The sequence below is a fragment of the Halichoerus grypus genome, chromosome 11, assembly GCF_964656455.1.
Source record: "Halichoerus grypus chromosome 11, mHalGry1.hap1.1, whole genome shotgun sequence".
In the NCBI taxonomy this organism is placed as follows: domain Eukaryota; kingdom Metazoa; phylum Chordata; class Mammalia; order Carnivora; family Phocidae; genus Halichoerus; species Halichoerus grypus.
The window spans coordinates 48549674-48569032 of NC_135722.1; the positions used below are offsets into that span (position 1 = coordinate 48549674).

Consider the following 19359-nt stretch of genomic DNA (forward strand, 5'->3'; position numbering starts at 1 on the left):
TTGTCATAAGTTTATCTTGTAAGCAAAAAGATCCTTGAAAGTTGCAGGAGAATTTTTGGACAAATAGAAAATGTAAAGCAGGAGATTATAAAAAAAATGGATGAAGAAGTTCAAGAAAAGTTAAAACAAGTAAAGAATGGCAAATTGTAGTATTGTCACTACAATTGTCAACCTTCACATTAGCTCCCAATCTGTGTAAACTAGCAGCATCCTCAGATATGTTGGTCCCACAGTCCTACAGAATCCTGGGCCTACAGAAGTTCTCCTTCATCACTCATGTTCTTTCATTCAGAAACAGATACTTGTGAAGTCCAAAATCCTGGGGGGTATATCATGGCTCTTAGAATGAGTAGGGACCAAAACCCATTTGAGCAGTTCTTTTTTCTTTCCCTTGTCCTTGCATTCTACCCCTTTGGTTTGCATCTCAGTCAGTCATAGTTTCTGAGGGCCCAGGGTCCTGTGGATGACTCGCCTCAGTGCAGCCTTCACTTCACTATTCCTTAAGCTGTAGATGATAGGGTTCAACATGGGAGTCACCACTGTGTAGGAGAGAGATAGCAGTTTCTTGCTCTCAGGAGAGGTGCTGGATCGGGGTCGGAAGTATGTGAGGATGGCAGTGCTATAGAAGAGGGAGACAACCAGGAGTTGGGAGGAGCAGGTGGAGAAGGCCTTGTGTTTCCCCTCAGCTGAGGGCATCCTGAAGACAGTGGAGAGGATCCGGACATAAGACCCCAGGATCAGCAAGAAAGGGAAGAGAATGAATAAGACAGTGGCTGTCAGAGCCTCCAGTTCAAACAGAGAGGTATCAGCACACACCAGGGCAATGACAGGTGGGCTGTCACAGAAAAAGTGGTTCACTCTGTTGGGGCCACAAAAAGGGAAGCTGAAAATCCATGTGGTTTGCACGGTGGCCACTGGAAACCCTGAGAACCAGCAGGCAGCTGCTAGCTGGGCACAGGCCCTGCGGCTCATAATGATTGGGTAGCGCAAAGGGTCACAGATGGCCACATAGCGGTCATATGCCATTGTGGCCAGGAGGCAGCACTCAACAGCCCCAAAGAAGAAGAAGAAATACATCTGAGTGGCACAGCCAAAGAAGGAGATGGTTGTGTCTTGGATGATCAGAGTCCCCAGCATCTTGGGCACAATGACCAAGTTGAAGCCTATCTCCAGGAAAGACAAATTCCTGAGGAAGAAGTACATAGGATTTTGTAGAGAAGAGTCAGCTGTAGTGACCAGGATGATGAAAACATTGCCCATTAGGGCAACCAGGTAAATAGTCAAAAAAAGGAGAAACAATAGAGCTTGTAGCTCAGAGGACAAGGTTGAAAAGCTCACAAGAATGAACTCACTGACAATTGTCCAGTTTTCCCACGTCATTCTTCTGCCTAGGATTTCATTGAGAATTCATGCTTCAGAAGTTAGAAGTCTCCATCTGTTATTTAGACCTTTATTATACCCTTAAAAAGAAAATCTCCTGTGGCCTCATTCTCCACCTCTCTTGTTATAGTGGTTCAAATCAAAATCTGTACCTTCTGGAGGAGATTATGCTAAGTGAAATAAGTCAAGCAGAGAAAGTCAATTATCATATGGTTTCACTTATTTGTGGAACATAAGGAATAGCATGGAGGACATTAGGAGAAGGAAGGGAAAAATGAAAGGGGGGAAATTGGAGGGAGAGATGAACCATGAGAGACTATGGACTCCAAGAAAGAAACTGAGGGTTTTAGAGGGGAGGGGGGTGGGGGGATGGGTTAGCCCAGTGATGGGTATTAAGGAGGACACATACTGCATGGAGCACTGGGTGTTTTAAGAAAACAATGAATCATGGATCACTACATCAAAAACTAATGATGTATTGTATGGTGACTAACATAACATAATAAAATAAAATTTTTTTAAAAAAGCTGTACCTTCCACAATGTAAAAAAATAAGTCTGTTCTTTAGATTCACGATATTTTGGAAGAATCCTAACCTGTTTTCAGACTGAACTGAGGCACACCATATATATCTATACAGTCCTTGATTTTTCTTTGCTCTACAGAGTTCAAAATCACAGCTTCCCTTTGGGGTTCCTAAGAAGCCAGGCCAAGAATTTCTGAAGAGAGGGGTCTTAATGCACAATGAAAGGTGGTGAGGTCATCCAGGGTATATTTTCTGCAAAATGAGAGTAGGAAAGAAAAAGTCAAGGAAAGTGAACCAGCAGTTACCAATGATCCATGAGGAGGAGACCTGAATGTGTCCTAATCTCAATCAGCCCACACTCACAATGATTTCAGTATACTGGAGGAATCTTCAATATATTAGAGTATTTCTTCATTTCCAAACTCAGAATATGGCAGTTTACACAAGGAGACATGGAATATAGAGACTGTGGTTTATTTTGATTCCTGGGTTAAATATACTTGATGTGGCTGTATATGATCAGAAAAGGGAACACAGACTCAAGATAGTGTCAGACCATAGAAAGAATCCAGATGTACTACATATAAACCCCTTCATCAGCTTTTGTTGTTTGCCTTGTGTCTTGAATTTCAAGAAATATGAGCTCAAGTGTTACATGTTAATAAAGACCAACTCAAAAAATAGACTAATAATATTAAATCCTGTGAGAAAGAAGCAGAAGGTTTAATCAATACAAATTGAAAATTGGGACCCTGAAACTCTGATGATTATAAACTTACATGAAGGAATATATCTAAAGCACTTGCATGGTGACTGGTACCTAACACATGCTAACCATAAATGCTAACCATTATAGTTATTATGATATAATGCTAGATCTAGCTTTCAAAATCTACTTTTTTTTTAAAGATTTTATTTATTTATTTATTAGAGAGAGAGAATGAGAGAGAGAGCATGAGAGTGGGGAGGGTCAGAGGGAGAAGCAGACTCCCCGCCGAGCAGGGAGCCCGAAGCAGGACTCGATCCCGAGACTCCAGGATCATGACCTGAGCTGAAGGCAGTCGCTTAACCAACTGAGCCACCCAGGCGCCCCTCAAAATCTACTTCTTGTCTAACCTATTTCCCAAACTCAAACTCACTATAGTCCCTACTTTTCAATCGCTAGAAGAAAAGCGTAATTTATTAATATTGATTATCTTCTGTGTTCCAGGCACTGTTCTAGATACTGAAGATAATATATCTGTAAATAAAATGAACAAAAATCTCTGCCCTAGAGGACCCCTCCCAAGATCAATGAGAACAGACCAACGCCCCAACATATAATAGTACAACTTACATATCTTAGATTCAAGGATATAATCCTGAAAGCGGCTAAGGGGAAGAGATTTCTTACATACAGAGGGAGGAACATCAGATAATGTCAGACCTGTCCACAGAGACTTGGCAAGCCAGAAAGGGCTGGCAAGACAAATTCAGAGTACTAAATGAGAAGAACATGCAGCCAAGGATACTTTATCCAGCAAGACTGTCATTCAGAAAGTATGGAGAGAAAAGGAGCTTCCAAGACCATCAGAAACTGAAGGAATATGTGACCACCAAGCCGGCCCTGCAAGAAATATTAAGGGGGGTTCTATAAAGGAAGAAAGACCCCAAGAGTAATATAGAACAGAAATTTACAGAGACAATCTATAGAAACAAGGACCTCACAGGCAACATGATGACAATAAAATCATATCTTTCAATAATCACTCCCAATGTGAACGGCCTAAATGCTCCCGTGAAATGGCACAGGGTTGCAGATTGGATAAAAAGACATGAACCATCCATATGCCGTCTACAAGAGACTCATTTTGAACCTAAAGATACATCCAGACTGAAAATGAGGGGATGGAGAACTATTTTTCATGCCAACGGATCTCAAAAGAAAGCTGGAGTAGCAATTCTCATATCAGACAAATTAGATTTTAAGCTAAAGACTATAGTAAGAGATACAGAGGGACACTATATCATTCTTAAAGGGTCTATCCAAAAAGAAGATCTAACAATTGTAAATATCTATGCCCTCAACATGGGAGCAGTCAGCTACATAAGCCAACTGTTAACCAAATAAAAGAAAAGAACCAAAATAAAGAAACATATTGATAATAATACTTTAATAGTAGGAGACCTCAATACTCCACTCTCAGCAATAGACAGATCACCTAAGCAGATCAACAAAGAAACAAGAGCTTTAAATGACACACTTGGCCAGATGGACTTCATAGTTATATACAGAACATTCCATCTCAGAACAACAGAATACTCATTCTTCTCAAAAGCACATGGAACTTTCTCCAGAATAGACCACATACAGGGTCACAAATCAGGTCTTACCCAATACCAAAAGACTGAGATGATTCCCTGCATACTCTCAGACCATAATGCTTTGAAACTGGAACTCAATCACAAGAAAAAATTTGGAAGGAATTCAAACACTTGGAAGCTAAAGACCACTCTGCTCAAGAATGTTTGGGTCAACAAGGAAATTAAAGAAGAACTTAAATTATTCATGGAAACCAATGAGAATGAAAACACATCGATCCAAAACCTATAGGATACTGCAAAGGGGGAAATACATAGCCATCTAAGCCTCATTCAAAAAAGTAGAAAAATCCCAAATGCACAAGCTAACCTTACACCTTACTGCTAAAGTAGAAAAATCCCAAATGCACAAGCTAACCTTACACCTAAGGGAACTGGAGAAAGAAAACAAATAAAACCTAAAATAAACAGGAGAAGAGAAATAATAAAGATTAGAGCAGAGATCAATGACATAGAAACCAGAAAACAGTAGAGCAGATCAATGAAACTAGAAGCTGGTTCTTTGAAAGAATTAATAAGATCAATAAACCTCTGGCCAGACTTATCAAAAGAAAAGAGAAAGGACCCAAATTAATAAAATTATGAATGAGAGGGGAGAGATCATGACTAACACCAAGGAAATAGAAACAATTATTAGAAATTATTATCCAAAAAAGAAAAAAAAAGAAATTATTATCCAGCAACTATATGCCAATAAATTAAGCAACCTGGAAGAAATGGATGCCTTCTAGGAAACCTGTAAACTACCAAGACTGAAACAGGAAGAAATTGACAATCTGAATAGACCAATAGCCAGTAACGAAATTGAAGCAGTGATCAAAAACCTCCCAAAAAACAGGAGTCCAGGGCCTGATGGATTCCCAGGTGAATTCTATCAAACATTTAAAGAAGAAATAATACCTATTTTCCTGAAGCTCTTTCAAATAATAGAAACAGAAGGAAAACTTCCAAACTCGTTCTATGAGGCCAGCATTACCTTGATCCCAAAACCAGGCAAAGACCCCATTAAAAAGGAGAATTACATATCAATATCCCTAATAAATGGATGCAAAAATTCTCAACAAGAGCATAGCAGATAGGATTCAACAATATATTAAAAGGATTATCCATCATGAACAGGTGGGATTTATTCCTGGGATGCAAGGGTGGTTCAACATTCGCAAATCAATCAGTGTGATAAAACACATTAATAAAAGAGACAAGAACCATATGATCCCTTCAATTGATGCAGAAAAAAGCACTTTTCAAAATACAGCATTCTTTCCTGATTAAAACTCTTCAGAGTATAGGGATAGAGGGAACATTCCTCAATCATAAAAACCATCTATGAAAAGCCCACAGTGAATATCATTTTCAGTGGAGAAAACCTGAGAGCTTTTCTCTTAAGATCAGGAACATGACAAAGATGTCCACTCTCGCCATTACTGTTCAACATAGTACTTGAAGTCCTAGCAACAGCAATCAGACAACAAAAAAAAATAAAGGTATTCAAATTGACAAAGAAGAAGTCAAACTCTCTCTCTTCACAGGTGACATGATAATTTATGTGGAAAACCCAAAAGACTCCACCCCCAAATTACTAGAACTCATAAAGCAATTCAGTAATGTGGCAGGATACAAAATCAAAACACAGAAACCAGTTGCTTTTCTATACACTAACAATGTAACTGTAGAAAGAGAAATTAGGGAATCTATTCCATTTACAATAGCACCAAAAACCATGATACCTAGGAATAAACCTAACCAAAGAGGTAAAGGATCTATACTCTAGGAACTACAGAACACTTATAAAAGAAATTGAAGAAGACACAAAAAAATGGAAAAATATTCCATGCTCATGGATTGGAAGAATAAACATTGTTAAAATATCTATGTTGCCCAGAGCAATCTATACCTTCAACGCCACCCCGATCAAAATTCCAATGGCATTTTTCAAAGTGCTGGAACAAATGATCCTAAAATTTGTATGGAACCACGAAAGACCCCGAATCACCAAGGAAATGTTGAAAAAGAAAAACAAAGCTGGGAGCATCACGTTGTCTGATTTCAAGCCATATTACAAAGCTGTGATCACTAAGACAGCATGGTACTGGCACAAAAACAGACACATAGATCAATGGAACAGAATAGAGAGCCCAGATTTGGACCCTCAACTCTATGGTCAAATAATCTTCGACAAATCAGGAAAAAATATGCAATGGAAAAAAGACAGTCTCTTCAATAAATGGTACTGGGAAAATTGGACAGCTATATACAAAAGAATGAAACTAGGCCATTCCCTTACACCATACACAAAGATAAATTCAAAATGGATGAAAGACAATGTGAGACAGGAATCCTTCAAAATCCTAGAGGAGAACATAGGCAGTAACCTCTTCGACATCAACCACAGCAACTTCTTTCATGACACGCCTCCAAAGGCAAGGGAAACAAAAGCAAAAATGAACTTCTGGGACTTCATCAAGATAAAAAGCTTCTGCACAGCAAAGGAAACAGTCAACAAAACAAAGAGCAACCCACGGAATGGGAGAAGATATTTGCAAATGACATTACAGATAAAGGGCTGGTATCCAAGATCTATAAAGAACTTCTCAAACTCAACACCCAAAAAACAAATAACCAAGTCAAAAAATGGGCAGAAGACATGAACAGACACTTCTCCAAAGAAGATATACAAATGGCTAACAGACACATGAAAAAATGTTCAACATCACTAGCCATCAGGGAAATTCAAATCAAAACCACATCGAGATACCACCTTACACCAGTTAGAATGGCAAAAATTGACAAGGCAGGAAACAACAAATGTTGGAGCGGATGTGGAGAAAGGGGAACCCTCTTACACTGTTGGTGGGAATGCAAGTTGGTACAGCCACTTTGGAAAACAGTGTAGAGGTTCCTCAAAAAATTAAAAGTAGAGTTACCCTATGACCTACCAATTGCACTTTTGGGTATTTACCCCAAAGATACAGATGTAGTGAAAAGAAGGGCCACATGCACCCCAATGTTCATAGCAGCAATGTCCGCAATAGCCAAACTGTGGAAAGAGCTGAGACACCCTTCAACAGATGAATGGATAAAGATGATGTGGTCCATATATACAATGGAATATTATTCAGCCATTAGAAAGGATGAATACCCAACTTTTGCATCAACATGGACGGGACTGGAGGAGATTATGCTAAGTGAAATAAGTCAAGCAGAGAAAGTCAATTATCATATGGTTTCACTTATTTGTGGAACATAAGGAATAGCATGGAGGACATTAGGAGAAGGAAGGGAAACTGAAGGGGGGGAATCAGAGGGAGAGAAGAACCATGACAGACTATGGACTCAGAGAAACAAACTGAGAGTTTCAGAGGGGAGGGGGCTCGGGGGATGGGTTAGCCCAGTGATGGGTATTAAGGAGGGCAGGTATTGCAATGAGCACTGGGTGTTATATGCAAGTAATGAATCATGGATCACTACATCAAAAACTAATGAAGTACTGTATGGTGAATAACATAAGAAAATTAAAAAAAAAAAACCACCTCTGCCCTCACCTTCTAGCAGAGAAAAGAGATTATATGCAAATTATGTAAATAGGATGTATAATATGTTAGGTGGTGGTAAGAACAGTGGAGAAGAATAAAACAGTGGAGAAGGAGATAAGCATTTGGGGTGTGGGGAGTGTCAGAGAAGGCTTCCCTGAGCAGATGTTTGAGTAAAGTACTCAGCAGATGCAGGACATTTAGTCAGGGTGGTAAAAGAAGGAGGGAGGTAAAGAGCAAAAACAATGAGAAAATGCTATTTTAGAATTTTTGCTGATTCCTATTCATTTAAAAAAAAAACTCAACCTTGGCATTGCTTTTTTTAATGAATTCTTTGATACTTTGTCAATTTTCAAATAAGAGTTAACATTTAATGAGCACCAAATAAGTGCCAGACACTATTCTGTTTTGCATGCATTATGTTAAGTCTCACAACAAACTGAAGATATGGGGATTTTTATTAGGCCCACTTTACAGCTGAAGAGACACATAAAAGTTGAATAATGTTTCCAAGGTTAGACAGCCAGCAAGTGTTGGTATCAGAACATGCCTCCTGGGCAGTCCGACTCTGAGTAATGGCTTTACCCACCAGGTGACTCACCCACTCTCAGAATAGATATGAGTCTGAGCTCACAGGTAAGGGAAAGCAGGAGTTTTGGGCATAGGATGGTAGTAATAGAGCAAAAAGGAAGACAATTTCTAGAGAACATCAGAAAGGTATTAGCAACACTGGAGAGCTGGAATACTACTTTCATAGTTCTAATACTAGAATAATAGTTAATTTATATCTCCATCTTCATACTGTAGATGGCGTACTACTTGACAGTGCAAATTGTGTTATTCAACTTTTCATCCCAATTCCTAGCAAGGTAGAGAGAGGCCCAATAAGTTGTTATTGAATACATGAATGAACAATGAACAAAATGTGGAAAATGATCATGGAAATATTTGTATAGACAGAATGTAGGCACAGTGAGCCCCATTCGGAAGGAACTTAGACTACATACATCAATGATACAGCCTCATACAACTTACACAGATTTAAAGAGTGATAAGCGTTCTAAATTACACTCATCATCTTTCCCTACCCCCACCTCCTTTTATCTACCTCATTTCAGGAAATGACACACTTGGCTGCATGACCCAGGAATTGGGACAAAAATCCTTTAATTCATCCCCCAAACTTGATTATTTTTCCTCCTAAACACCAATTCAGTGTCATCTTCTACATCCCCACCACAATTGCCTATAGATTCTGGCTCTTATTTTCTCTGGCCTGTAATATTGCAGGAACCCGATTCTGGTTCTCTTCAAACCATCCTTGACTTGTGTGTGATCTGATAGCAACTCCAATTAAGTTACTCACCTGCTTATTGTCTTTCAATCACTGCCTACCGTCCCTGGGATAAGTACAAACCCTTTAACAAGGCCTTTTTCTCTGGTATCTGCTTTATTTTTCCAGTTTCAGCTGTATGTTTCCCTACACAGCTGATGCTCTGGTTGCACAAAAGTACTTTCTGTTCTGTGCATACATCATGTTCTCTCACTCCTCCTTGTACTTGTGCATATGGCTCTCTGCTTTTGGAAACCTCTTCCTGCAATTATGTATAATTTCTTCTCATCTTGCAAGTCTCAGCTGAAACATCATTTTCTTTGTGAAGTTTCCCTGTGCTCCCTTGACGTAATCCAGGGATTACTCTTGGAGCGCCTGGGTGGCTCAGTCAGTTGAGTGTCTGACTCTTGATTTCGGCTCAGGTCATGATCTCAGGGTTGTGAGATCTAGTCCTGATTTGGGCCCCATGCTGAGCATGGAGCCTGCTTGGGATTCTCTCTCTCCCTCTCCCTCTGCCTCCCCCATGACGCCCCCCCACCCCGCTCACACTCACTCTCTCTCTCTCAAAAAAGAAAGGATTATTCTTCTACCTTTTTATAATGCTTTGTGTAAAACTCTATTAGAGCACTATACAATTGCATATGTGTGCATATATTTATATTATCTAATTGTTAATGCCAGGAGGAAAATGTATTCAGTCATCATCATATTTTTGCACCTAACAGAGTGCTTAACTCTAAGTGCTTGGTAATTAATGTAGCCTAAGATTTAATTACTTTTAGAGCAGTTTAATGATGCTATAACATCTCTAGTTGAACTTACAGTTCTGAATGTGTGTGTGTGTGTGTGTGTGTGTGTGTGTGTGTGTGTATGTTATAGGTGGTACATTCAGTTTTGTCTTCCAATATATATTTATTTTAAATGTTTTGCTATGTTCTGAGAAGTTATTTTAAAAGCTTTATTATAACAGCTTTGCCTCACTCACTGTGCCACAGATGTCCACTCCCCTCAAATATTTAATCAAAATGTTTCCTAGGACAGAGCCACGACTCTGGGGCACATCACTTAAGCCATATCCCAAAATGAGCTGGCATCAATTTTTTAGTTTCTACTTTTTGGGTTATTTAGCAAAGTGATATTTTTTTTCTATCAGTGACTTTAAATCATTTCAGACATGAGTTGGGTATAAATAAACAGTTATATGTACTGTTTGAGAATTTTCTAATGACACACAACCAGATGATACTACTTAGACACTGGTTACCATGTAACAAAAGGCTAGAAAGGTTCTCAGAAAAGGTTCTCGGGCCAAAAGTTCAGATATTATCAAAGAAAGTCTCAGTTAAGGAAGCAGAGATGACCTTCCCTTTTCTTTCAAACCACATCCTACAGAGAATCTCCACACTTAAGTCCAATGAGGATGAATAAGGGCAGAGGCAGGGGCAGGGGCTCAGAACCCCACTTGCTTGGCTTTCACTTTTCTCCTGTCCCCTGAAACAACCCCTTCATGTTTCTTCTTAGGGCCCTACAGCTGCACAAAACAATATGAATGCATGATTCCAAATTTTGCATTTGCCTCCCTCCCACAGTTGTAATTCCATATTTTCCTTCATCTGTCTTGATCCGTCTCTAACCATCCCTTTATATTGCCTTCTTTTGATCTAGCTTTTCCTTTCTTTCTCTTCCATTTCTCTCACCTTTCTCTTCAGTTTTTACATTTTGATCTGTTTTCCTCTACTAAGCAGGGAAGAGATGGTGGAGGGGAGGTTGCTGGGACAATATTCTGAAGAACTGATCTTCCTGTGGCTGCATGCATGCAATCGTGGTTGTCAGGATGTTATCAATGAAGTATAATCCAGCTACTGTTTTACTACTGGTCTTGCAAGCACAAACCCTTGGATAAATGTAGTTGTGTTTGCAGCCATCAGAGGGAGAGAGAACCCTGTGGAAGGGGGAAGTTATACAGAAACTTAGCTGAGGTGGTCTGGCCAGCTACACTTCTATCCAGAGTGTCTCCTTTCTGTGGTAACATCTTGGAGATTCCTGCACTATTTGAACAAGAGAGAACTAGATAACATACCTGAGAAAACTTTGTGAAACTGGGGAGCCTGGGTGGCACAGTCGGTTGAGCTTCTGACTCTTGGTTTCAGCTCAGGTGGTGAACTCGAGGTCCTGGGATTGAGCCCCGCCTCGGGCTCCCTGCTCAGCAGGGAGTCTGCTTAAGACTGTTTCTCCCTCGGGGCGCCTGGGTGGCTCAGTCGTTAAGCGTCTGCCTTCAGCTCAGGTCATGATCCCGGGGTCCTGGGATTGAGCCCCACATGGATCTCCCTGCTCGGCAGGAAGCCTGCTTCTCCCTCTCCCACTCCCCCTGCTTGTGTTCCCTCTCTCACTGTGTCTCTCTCTGTCAAATAAATAAATAAAATCTTAAAAAAAAAAAAAAAAGACTGTTTCTCCCTCTGCCTCTCCTCACCCTGCCTTCTCTCTCTCATAAACAAACAAACAAACAAATAAATAAATAAATAAAAAGCCTTGTGAAACTCCCACATAAATGATAGTTTGAGGCCACATAGTTACAACAGCAAGGACTTTAGAGTCATAAATTCAGAGTTAAAGTTCTGGTTGTTGTTTTTTAGCTGTGAGACACAGAGCTATTGACATGACATTTTCTGAATTATAGTCTTCCCAACTGTAAAATGACTATTATTATAGATGCCCTAACCATGTGAAATTAGATAATATATGGGCAAATTCTTCAACCGTTCTAAAGCCCAATACATATATTATCAGTGTTTTACATCTTTTCCCAGATTACTTAATTTGTCGAGTCTTGTAAAACTCCATGTTTTTTTACCTGAGACCTCTGATCTTCCTTCTTGTTTCCTAGGAATATGTCAAAGAAGATACATTTTCTTGATAATAAGCCATCATCCTCTTTACAAGAGTTCAAGTCTGTGCTCTGTCCACTTCACTCTTTACTTACCTCCTGTGAGTGAAATTTGTATCACATTCCAGAGAACCCCTGGTCTCTCTCAGCTGCTCTAGAGTACCCTGAGACTATATCCAAATGAGCAACTCTGGGGGAGTCCTAAAATATGGCTGTGTCATCTGTGCAAATCATTTCAGAAAAGCCCTGGATTGTGTCTGTGCCAATCATTTCAAAGGTGCTTTGGGTTGTACTTGTCTCAGTCCTCATTGCTGGTGAGCTCTGGGGTTCTGCCATGTCACATTCTCCAAGAAGCTTTGTCCAGGGCTGTGTCAGACACCCCAGGTAAATCCTGGGCTGTGGCTGAGTCAGTCCCTATAAAGAAGCCCTGAGTTGTGCAGCATTAGTCATTCCAAAGAAGCTCTGATCTGGGCCTGTGTCAATCACTCTAGAGGATTCCAGGCTGGGTCTCAGGACTATTTTGGTCCCTGCTGTTTACTGTAATAGAGTGATTCCCCCAATGCTTCCTCTTCCTCAGGTCAAGTCGTAGGTTCACTTTTTGACAGGTGTGAATTTTGAGGAATTCCCAGGAGTGCAAAAATTCATAAAGATTCTGCAAAATCTCATAAATGGAGGAAGATTTTTGCTGCAACTCCAACTTTTCCTGCACTCATGAGGCTACAAGAGCAAAGGGAAAAAACTTAAGGGTCTGTCTATTCTCCAAGGTTTGCACCAGAGAGAGATTAGAAGAGCATGCCAGTGTTCTTTTTTCCCCTCAGCTTTATTGAGACAAATTGACATATAACATTGTGTAAGTTTAAGGTATATAATGTGATGACTTAATACATGTATTTATATTGAAATGATTAACACAGTAGAGTTAGTTAACATGTCCATTACTTCACATAATTACCTTTTTGTATATGTGTGTGGTGAAAACATTTAAGATCTACTCTCTTAGCAACTTTCGAGTATATAATACAGTAATGTTAATGATAGTCACTATGCTGTACATTTGATCCCCACAACTTATTCATCTTATAACTGAGTTTATACCCTTTGACCAACATCACCCTACCCCAACCCCTGATAACCACTATTCTACTTTCTTTTCCTTTGAGTTTGGCTTTTTCAGATTCCACATATAAGTGAGATCATACAGTATTTTTCTTTCTTTGTCTGACTTATTTCACTTAGCATAATGCCCTTGAGGTCCATCCATGTTGTCCAAATGGCAGGATTTCCTTCTTTGTTATGGCTGATTAATATCCCATTGTATATATCTATACAAATGCCACATTTTCTTTATCCTTTCATCTGTAAATGGACACTTAGTTTGTTCCCATGTCTTGGCTATTGTGAAAATGCTACAATGAACATGGGAGTGCAGGCATCTCTTTAAAACAGTGATTTCATTTTTATCATGCCAGTATTCTTTTATATCTCCCCTCACTTTGATTCTCTGGGCTGGTTCTTTGGGAGTGTTTCTGACCTGGATTCAGAAGTTTCCAGGCATGGTGAGGAGAACTCTAATCATTGTCTAAGCCATAGTGGAGAATATTAATGAAAACCATAAGCAGTTGGTTGGGGGTGCTGTTGGTTGAGGAGCTATTAACTCCTGGTTAAGATGAAAAGAAGAAAGTCTGACTAACAGTCTTAAAATCCTAATCCTTCTGGAATAAGAATTGAAGTTGAGTTAGTAATATGATGTCCATGCTTTGAGATAAAGTTTCCCCAAGCTGATTAGGGCTTCATCCAAAGACTTTAATGCATATCTGAACATTTCTTATAGTGCTTCTGAAACAGAAATTTTATTGTGTGTTTCTTACTGAAAGCAGTAACCATATCTGACTTCTTCATTATTATTTGCTTAGTATTTAGCTTAGTGTCTGCAAATATGTGCTTGAATTTTTGTACAAGCCATATTTAAAACACTGACCTTCTTCATCGGCCTTCACCTATACGAACTGAGATTTTCCATTTCAATTAATTAGGCTGGCATGTTCATCTTGCACTTTGCTGTAGGGAAGTATACCATATTTCCAACAAAAGTGGTAACAAAGGTGACTCAATGGATAAAAAAGAATAGCTATTTATTCTTCCCCCTGATAACCTTTCTCCTTGTCTAGTATATAACATAAATTCATGTTAGTTCCCATGTTTACTTGGAATTACAACCAAAAGTAGTGTGAGAATGGAAATAGCTACATGACTTCTCTCTGCCATTCTTCCTCTCATCCTTTCTCTCTTCTCAAATCCTGAGTACTTGCATTTGGAGGAGGAAAAATTGTATTACAGGCTCCAATGGCCAATGAGCAAATGCACAAGGTCTACTTTGAATGTTTGTTCATTCATTCAACAAATAATTCTTGGATGCCTAACATGAACCAGGCAGTGAAATTTCAGTAGGAAATTTTATAAACATCGTTCTTGTCCTCATGGAACATATAGTTTAAATGGGAAGACAAATATTAAAGGACCATATAAAAATGTGAAATTATAACTGTGATGGATATGTAACTAGGAGAAAATGATGTAGCTACAAAAATAGCACCACCATTTCCCATTTCCCTGGACATAACTCGAGTAGGGACTTGGATTACAATTTAATAAAGTTATGAGCAGCAATCCCAAAGTTTCAGCCATGTCTTCACCTAAGGCAAAAGCCTTTCAAATATAAATTAATCATCACGAACTATTTTCTCAGTGCCAGCAATCCCAAAGGGGCCTCTGTAAAAGTGGAAGATGAAGTAAAAGGAACTATCATTGCCCTATATAATGATGTGGGGGTCTAAGTCTATTGTGAAAAATAAAGATGCATTGAAAATGATGAATTAAATAAGAAAATATTTATTTCACACATATGTGTTTGACTCCATTGTTTCTGATGACCAATGCATATCTTGGGAGATGAGTTTGGATTTGCGTGTTTGATTCAAACTACTCATTTGGAAAAAATAAATGTATCAGAATTCACACTGCTGGGTAGATGTTGAACTTGGAGAGGTTGCTGTATGTTGAACTGAGCTCTAGATTTAGCATTTCAGTAATTTTTTTCAATGACCATTTTTTAATGTTCTGATTAAAGACTTTGGAGTTTTTTCTTGACCAAAACACTCAGATGATGAAGAGCACTTCAGAAGGGCAGACTGTAGTAGACACTGCTGGAGTTTCTCTTCAATCCTCCTCGGTTATTTTGACTAGCTCTGAGCATCCTTTGTCAGCTTCTGTAAGCTTTACTTCTAGTAGCTTGTACCTGAGCCCTTAAGAATGCCCCAGGGCACTGGGAGAGAGTGGGGTCTGGGAGCTTTAATTCTCACTCTTCCCTACCCCCCAGTCTGCCAGTAGTCAGTGGATGACTGGAATGGAAGTACAAAAGCCTACTTCTTATGACATGAAGCAGAACAAACTAAGCTTTATTTATGCTCTGGAATTCCCTGCTGGATTAGGCTGGGTCTGGGATTGCACCCAAAATTATATTTTTCTTAGCTTCTTCTCCATTCATACTCTATTTCCTCCACTCATTTAATGGTTTCTCCTTAATAACTCACTTGCACTTGAGTCCTTGGCTCCATATCTGGTTCTGGGATAACCCAATGAAAGCAACTGGTCCCAAGGCAAGATCAGTTACTGCAAGTTTGGGGAAGATGTTTCTAAAAGTTGAAAGGAGATTCATAACAGGGATATGAAGGAAAAGGCTTGACTGTTCTGGAAAAAATCTCTTTCATACTTCTTTTATGGATCTCCTCCAGACTTTCAGAACACCTATACTCTACCGCAGGAATTGGTCTTGGCCTAGAAGCAAATTCTCTCTCTTGACCACTGTATTTCCTCACATGCAATCCACCATCAAATCCTGTCAATTCTTCCTCTAAAAATTATTTAGAATTAATTTCTACTGATACCTGATAAATTCCATTCTCTATTCCAAGTCACCACCACTTCTCAACCAGATTACCCATTTATTTATTCATCTTTCATACACTATTGAAAAATTGGAGAATAATTTCATTATAATGTAAAGTTTGTATTGGGCAAAGCAAACCAGAATAGATAAAGTGATAACCTTCAACACTGAAGTAAATGTCATAAGACCTTGGCATCTCTTAGCTGTTCTAAAGAAAATTTTAGAAGTAGGCCTGTACTTGAGGCACCATTCACAAAGAGGAGCATCTCTTGTTTTGTGCAGCTTTTGGTTCCTGGAAAGTGGCACTGACTCTCATGACTATATAAGGGCTGCCCCACTGGTTCACAGCATCACATCATCTGCATTATCTCGGCACCAAATACCCTTCTACTAAATAAATCATCACTGACATTTTCATCCTATTGTTACTATGCATGTTAAATATCTACTGTGGCAACCTCCAGTATCACTGAACTGAATGTCTGAGCAGTCTGTGTTGTCTCTCCAAATACCAGCTGTGTTTCTGTTAAAACTCTGGCTTCAGAGTTGCATTATTCTGAGTGGTCTGCCCTAATCCCATTTTTCCATAGTATTTTCAGTGTAGAGTTTTTCAGAACATAAGTTTTTCAGGAATGCCCATGTCATATAAAACAGAAATACTTGTGCTGCTTTCATTTTCAAAGAGTTACAGGTACACTGGGGGAAGACAAACATGTAAAAACAAGTATAGCAAAGTATATCCAAAATTTAACTTATCTGTTGATAAAATTGGAATAGATGCATGTAGGAGAGAATAATTTATGCTGCTTGAGGGATCACAGTGGGACCTTGAAAGATGAGATGGATCTGTCTAAAATAAAGATGGAAAGAATCTTTTAAGTAGAGAAAATAGAGTATCAAACATCACTAGCTGCTAATCACCTAAACTATTAATTCAGAAGTCTGAATTAAATTCACCATTTTCTCTAATTTACTCAAATTTTCTTCCATATTCTTCAAAATTTATTTCCTTCCAATTAAAATTTGAGTTATTTTTTACCTATTATATAAGCAAAATTCCAAATTTTTGATGACAAATGTTATTGATGTGGCTGTGGGGAAACAAGAACCCTTGTAAACTGCTGGTGGGAGTGTAAAATGGTACAATCAGTTTCCAGGGAGATTTGCCAATATATAACAACATGATACATTTGTTGATACATGATACACAGAAATTTCTAGATTTCCATCTGTCAGATATACTGGTAAAAATATGAAAATGTTTATATAAAACTATTTTTTACAGCATGATTTGTAATTGTAAAAGATTCATTAAGTAAACCATGGTATATCTAGAAGACCGAATACTATGAAATTATAAAAAGAATGAGTAATATTGTGGTTAAAGAAGAGCTATGTTGCAGTTAGCTAGATCCATTTTAAACTTCGATGAAAACAGAATCACAAGACATTAAGGAGGGCACGTAATGTAATGAGTACTGGGTATTATATAAGAATGATGAATCACTGACCTCTACCTCTGAAACTAATAATACATTATATGTTAATTAATTGAATTTAAATTTCAAAAAACAGAATCACAATAGAAATTTATAACATTACTTCAACAAGGTTTAAGAACCTGAATATGGGATAGAGAGACAGCCCATGGAAGCTCAGCTCATTCTTCCTGGGAAAAATAGGGTAAGGAATAAAATGATTGTGGGGTTATAAAGGTGTAAGTATGGGGATTATCAATACACTTTCCTATATTCATAACACATACCAGTGAGCTTAGGAGAACTGCTTCAAGGACATGCGAACTGAAGTAAGACAGTGATGAAAGTTATGCATTGGGAGGGGTCATAGGGTTTTCTATCTGATGAATGGAGTCAGATCTGCCAAAAGGAAGAGAAAGTGACATGATGATTTTTACTGATTTTGTCCTGTTATTAAATGTGTTCACACATCAGGATTATAAGCAGTTTTCTACTGTTCACAATGTGGACACAGGAATGTGAATATCTGGAATTACTTGGCACAGAATTGTTCAAATACCAATAAGAAAAATAAAATAAGCCTACAAAGAGCAGAGGAGTTTTCCAGGTGGCAGCAATAGGTCTTATCTACTTCTGCGCTCTTTTCCCTGCACTGAGCTTCAGCAGCTGGGTTTCATCCCAACAGAGATGGGAAGAGAGGCAGATGATCCCAAATAGGAAACTGACTGCTCCCCATTCAGTACACTTACTCTTCCTAATGTCTATGGGATGCAATTTCTAAGGTCTAAAGCCTTGCGGAAGGTCCGGCCAAGAGCATTCTTCACCTCATTATTTCTCAGGCTATAGATGATGGGGTTCAGCATGGGAGTCACAACAGTGTAGGATAATGACAGCAGCTTTTTGCTCTCAGGAGAATTATTGGATTTAGGCCGGAAGTAGGTGAGGCTCAAAGATACATAGAACAGAGAGACAACAAGGAGGTGGGAGGAGCAGGTAGAGAAGGCTTTATGCTTCCCTTTAGCTGATGGAATCTTAAGGATGGCAGCAGCAATGCAAGTGTAGGAACACAGGATCAGCAAACAGGGTATCATGATGACCAGAATGGTTCCAACAATCGCATAGATCTCAAACAGTGCTGTGTCTGCACAGACCAGCCTCAGCACAGGTGGGCTGTCACAGAAGAAGTGATTCACCTTGTTGGTGCCACAGAACGGAAAGCTGAAGAGCCACGTGGTCTGCACAGTAGCTACGGGAAAGCCTGGAAACCAGGAGGCAATAGCCAGTTTGGCACGTGTCCTTTGGTTCATGATGACTGTGTAGTGCAAGGGACTGCAGATGGCTACATAGCGGTCATATGCCATGGTGGCCAGGAGGAAGCATTCAGCACCTCCAAAGAAAAAGGAGAAATACATCTGTGTGGCACAGCCAAGGAAGGAGATGGTTGTGTCCCAGGCCAGCAGGGTCCCCAGCATTTTGGGCACAATGACTAGGTTGAAGCCAATCTCCAAGAAGGACAAGTTCCTGAGGAAGAAGTACATGGGACTGTGCAACATGGGGTCAGCCAAAGTAAGCAGAATGATGAGGCTGTTTCCCATCAGGGTGACCAGGTAGATGATTAGAAATGTCAGGAAGAGTAATGACTGTATTTCTGTAGGTAGGGAAGAGAAGCTCATGAGGATAAACTCCTCAACTCTTGTCCAGTTTCCTCTAGCCATAGATATAGAAATGAATCCCAGTTGTGATCATGGAGAGAGATTCTTGATTGGAAGAGTCAGACTCTGGATTTGTTTTTCAGATTCCTTTTTCGTGTCAGGAAAAGAGGCAAGATCAAGATCTCAGTTGGAAGAGGAAGGGCCTTGTATTGTCTAAGAACAAAGACATAAGGAAGAATGGCCAGAGCTTAAACTCAGAGATGGGCCTG

General features: G+C 39.3%; 2 protein-coding genes across 3 annotated transcripts; both read right to left on the reverse strand.

The window, feature by feature from the left end:
• Window positions 1-432: 432 nt before the first annotated feature.
• OR10A4 (olfactory receptor family 10 subfamily A member 4) lies at window positions 433-1380 on the reverse strand. The gene has a single exon (XM_036089256.2). It carries the CDS (start codon window positions 1378-1380, stop codon window positions 433-435), a length of 948 nt encoding a protein of 315 aa, XP_035945149.2.
• Window positions 1381-15924: 14544 nt separating this feature from the next.
• LOC118533814 (olfactory receptor 10A2) lies at window positions 15925-19153 on the reverse strand. Of its 2 annotated transcripts, XM_036089254.2 has the most exons (2): window positions 18230-19153; window positions 15925-15948 (listed from the first exon to the last, which is right to left on the reverse strand). In XM_036089254.2, the coding sequence occupies exons 1-2, from the start codon at window positions 19151-19153 to the stop codon at window positions 15925-15927; spliced, it is 948 nt and encodes a 315-aa protein (XP_035945147.2). The 2 variants fall into 2 exon arrangements, with proteins under 2 accessions (XP_035945147.2, XP_035945146.2); XM_036089253.2 differs by lacking the exon at window positions 15925-15948 and having other exon boundaries at window positions 18200-19153.
• Between the last annotated feature and the right edge of the window lie 206 nt (window positions 19154-19359).

What these genes read in the sequence shown, in the direction of transcription:
- LOC118533814 (XM_036089253.2), bottom strand. Translation starts at nt 19,153, where the DNA reads ATGGCTAGAGGAAACTGGACAAGAGTTGAGGAGTTTATCCTCATGAGC.
- OR10A4 (XM_036089256.2), bottom strand. Translation starts at nt 1,380, where the DNA reads ATGACGTGGGAAAACTGGACAATTGTCAGTGAGTTCATTCTTGTGAGC.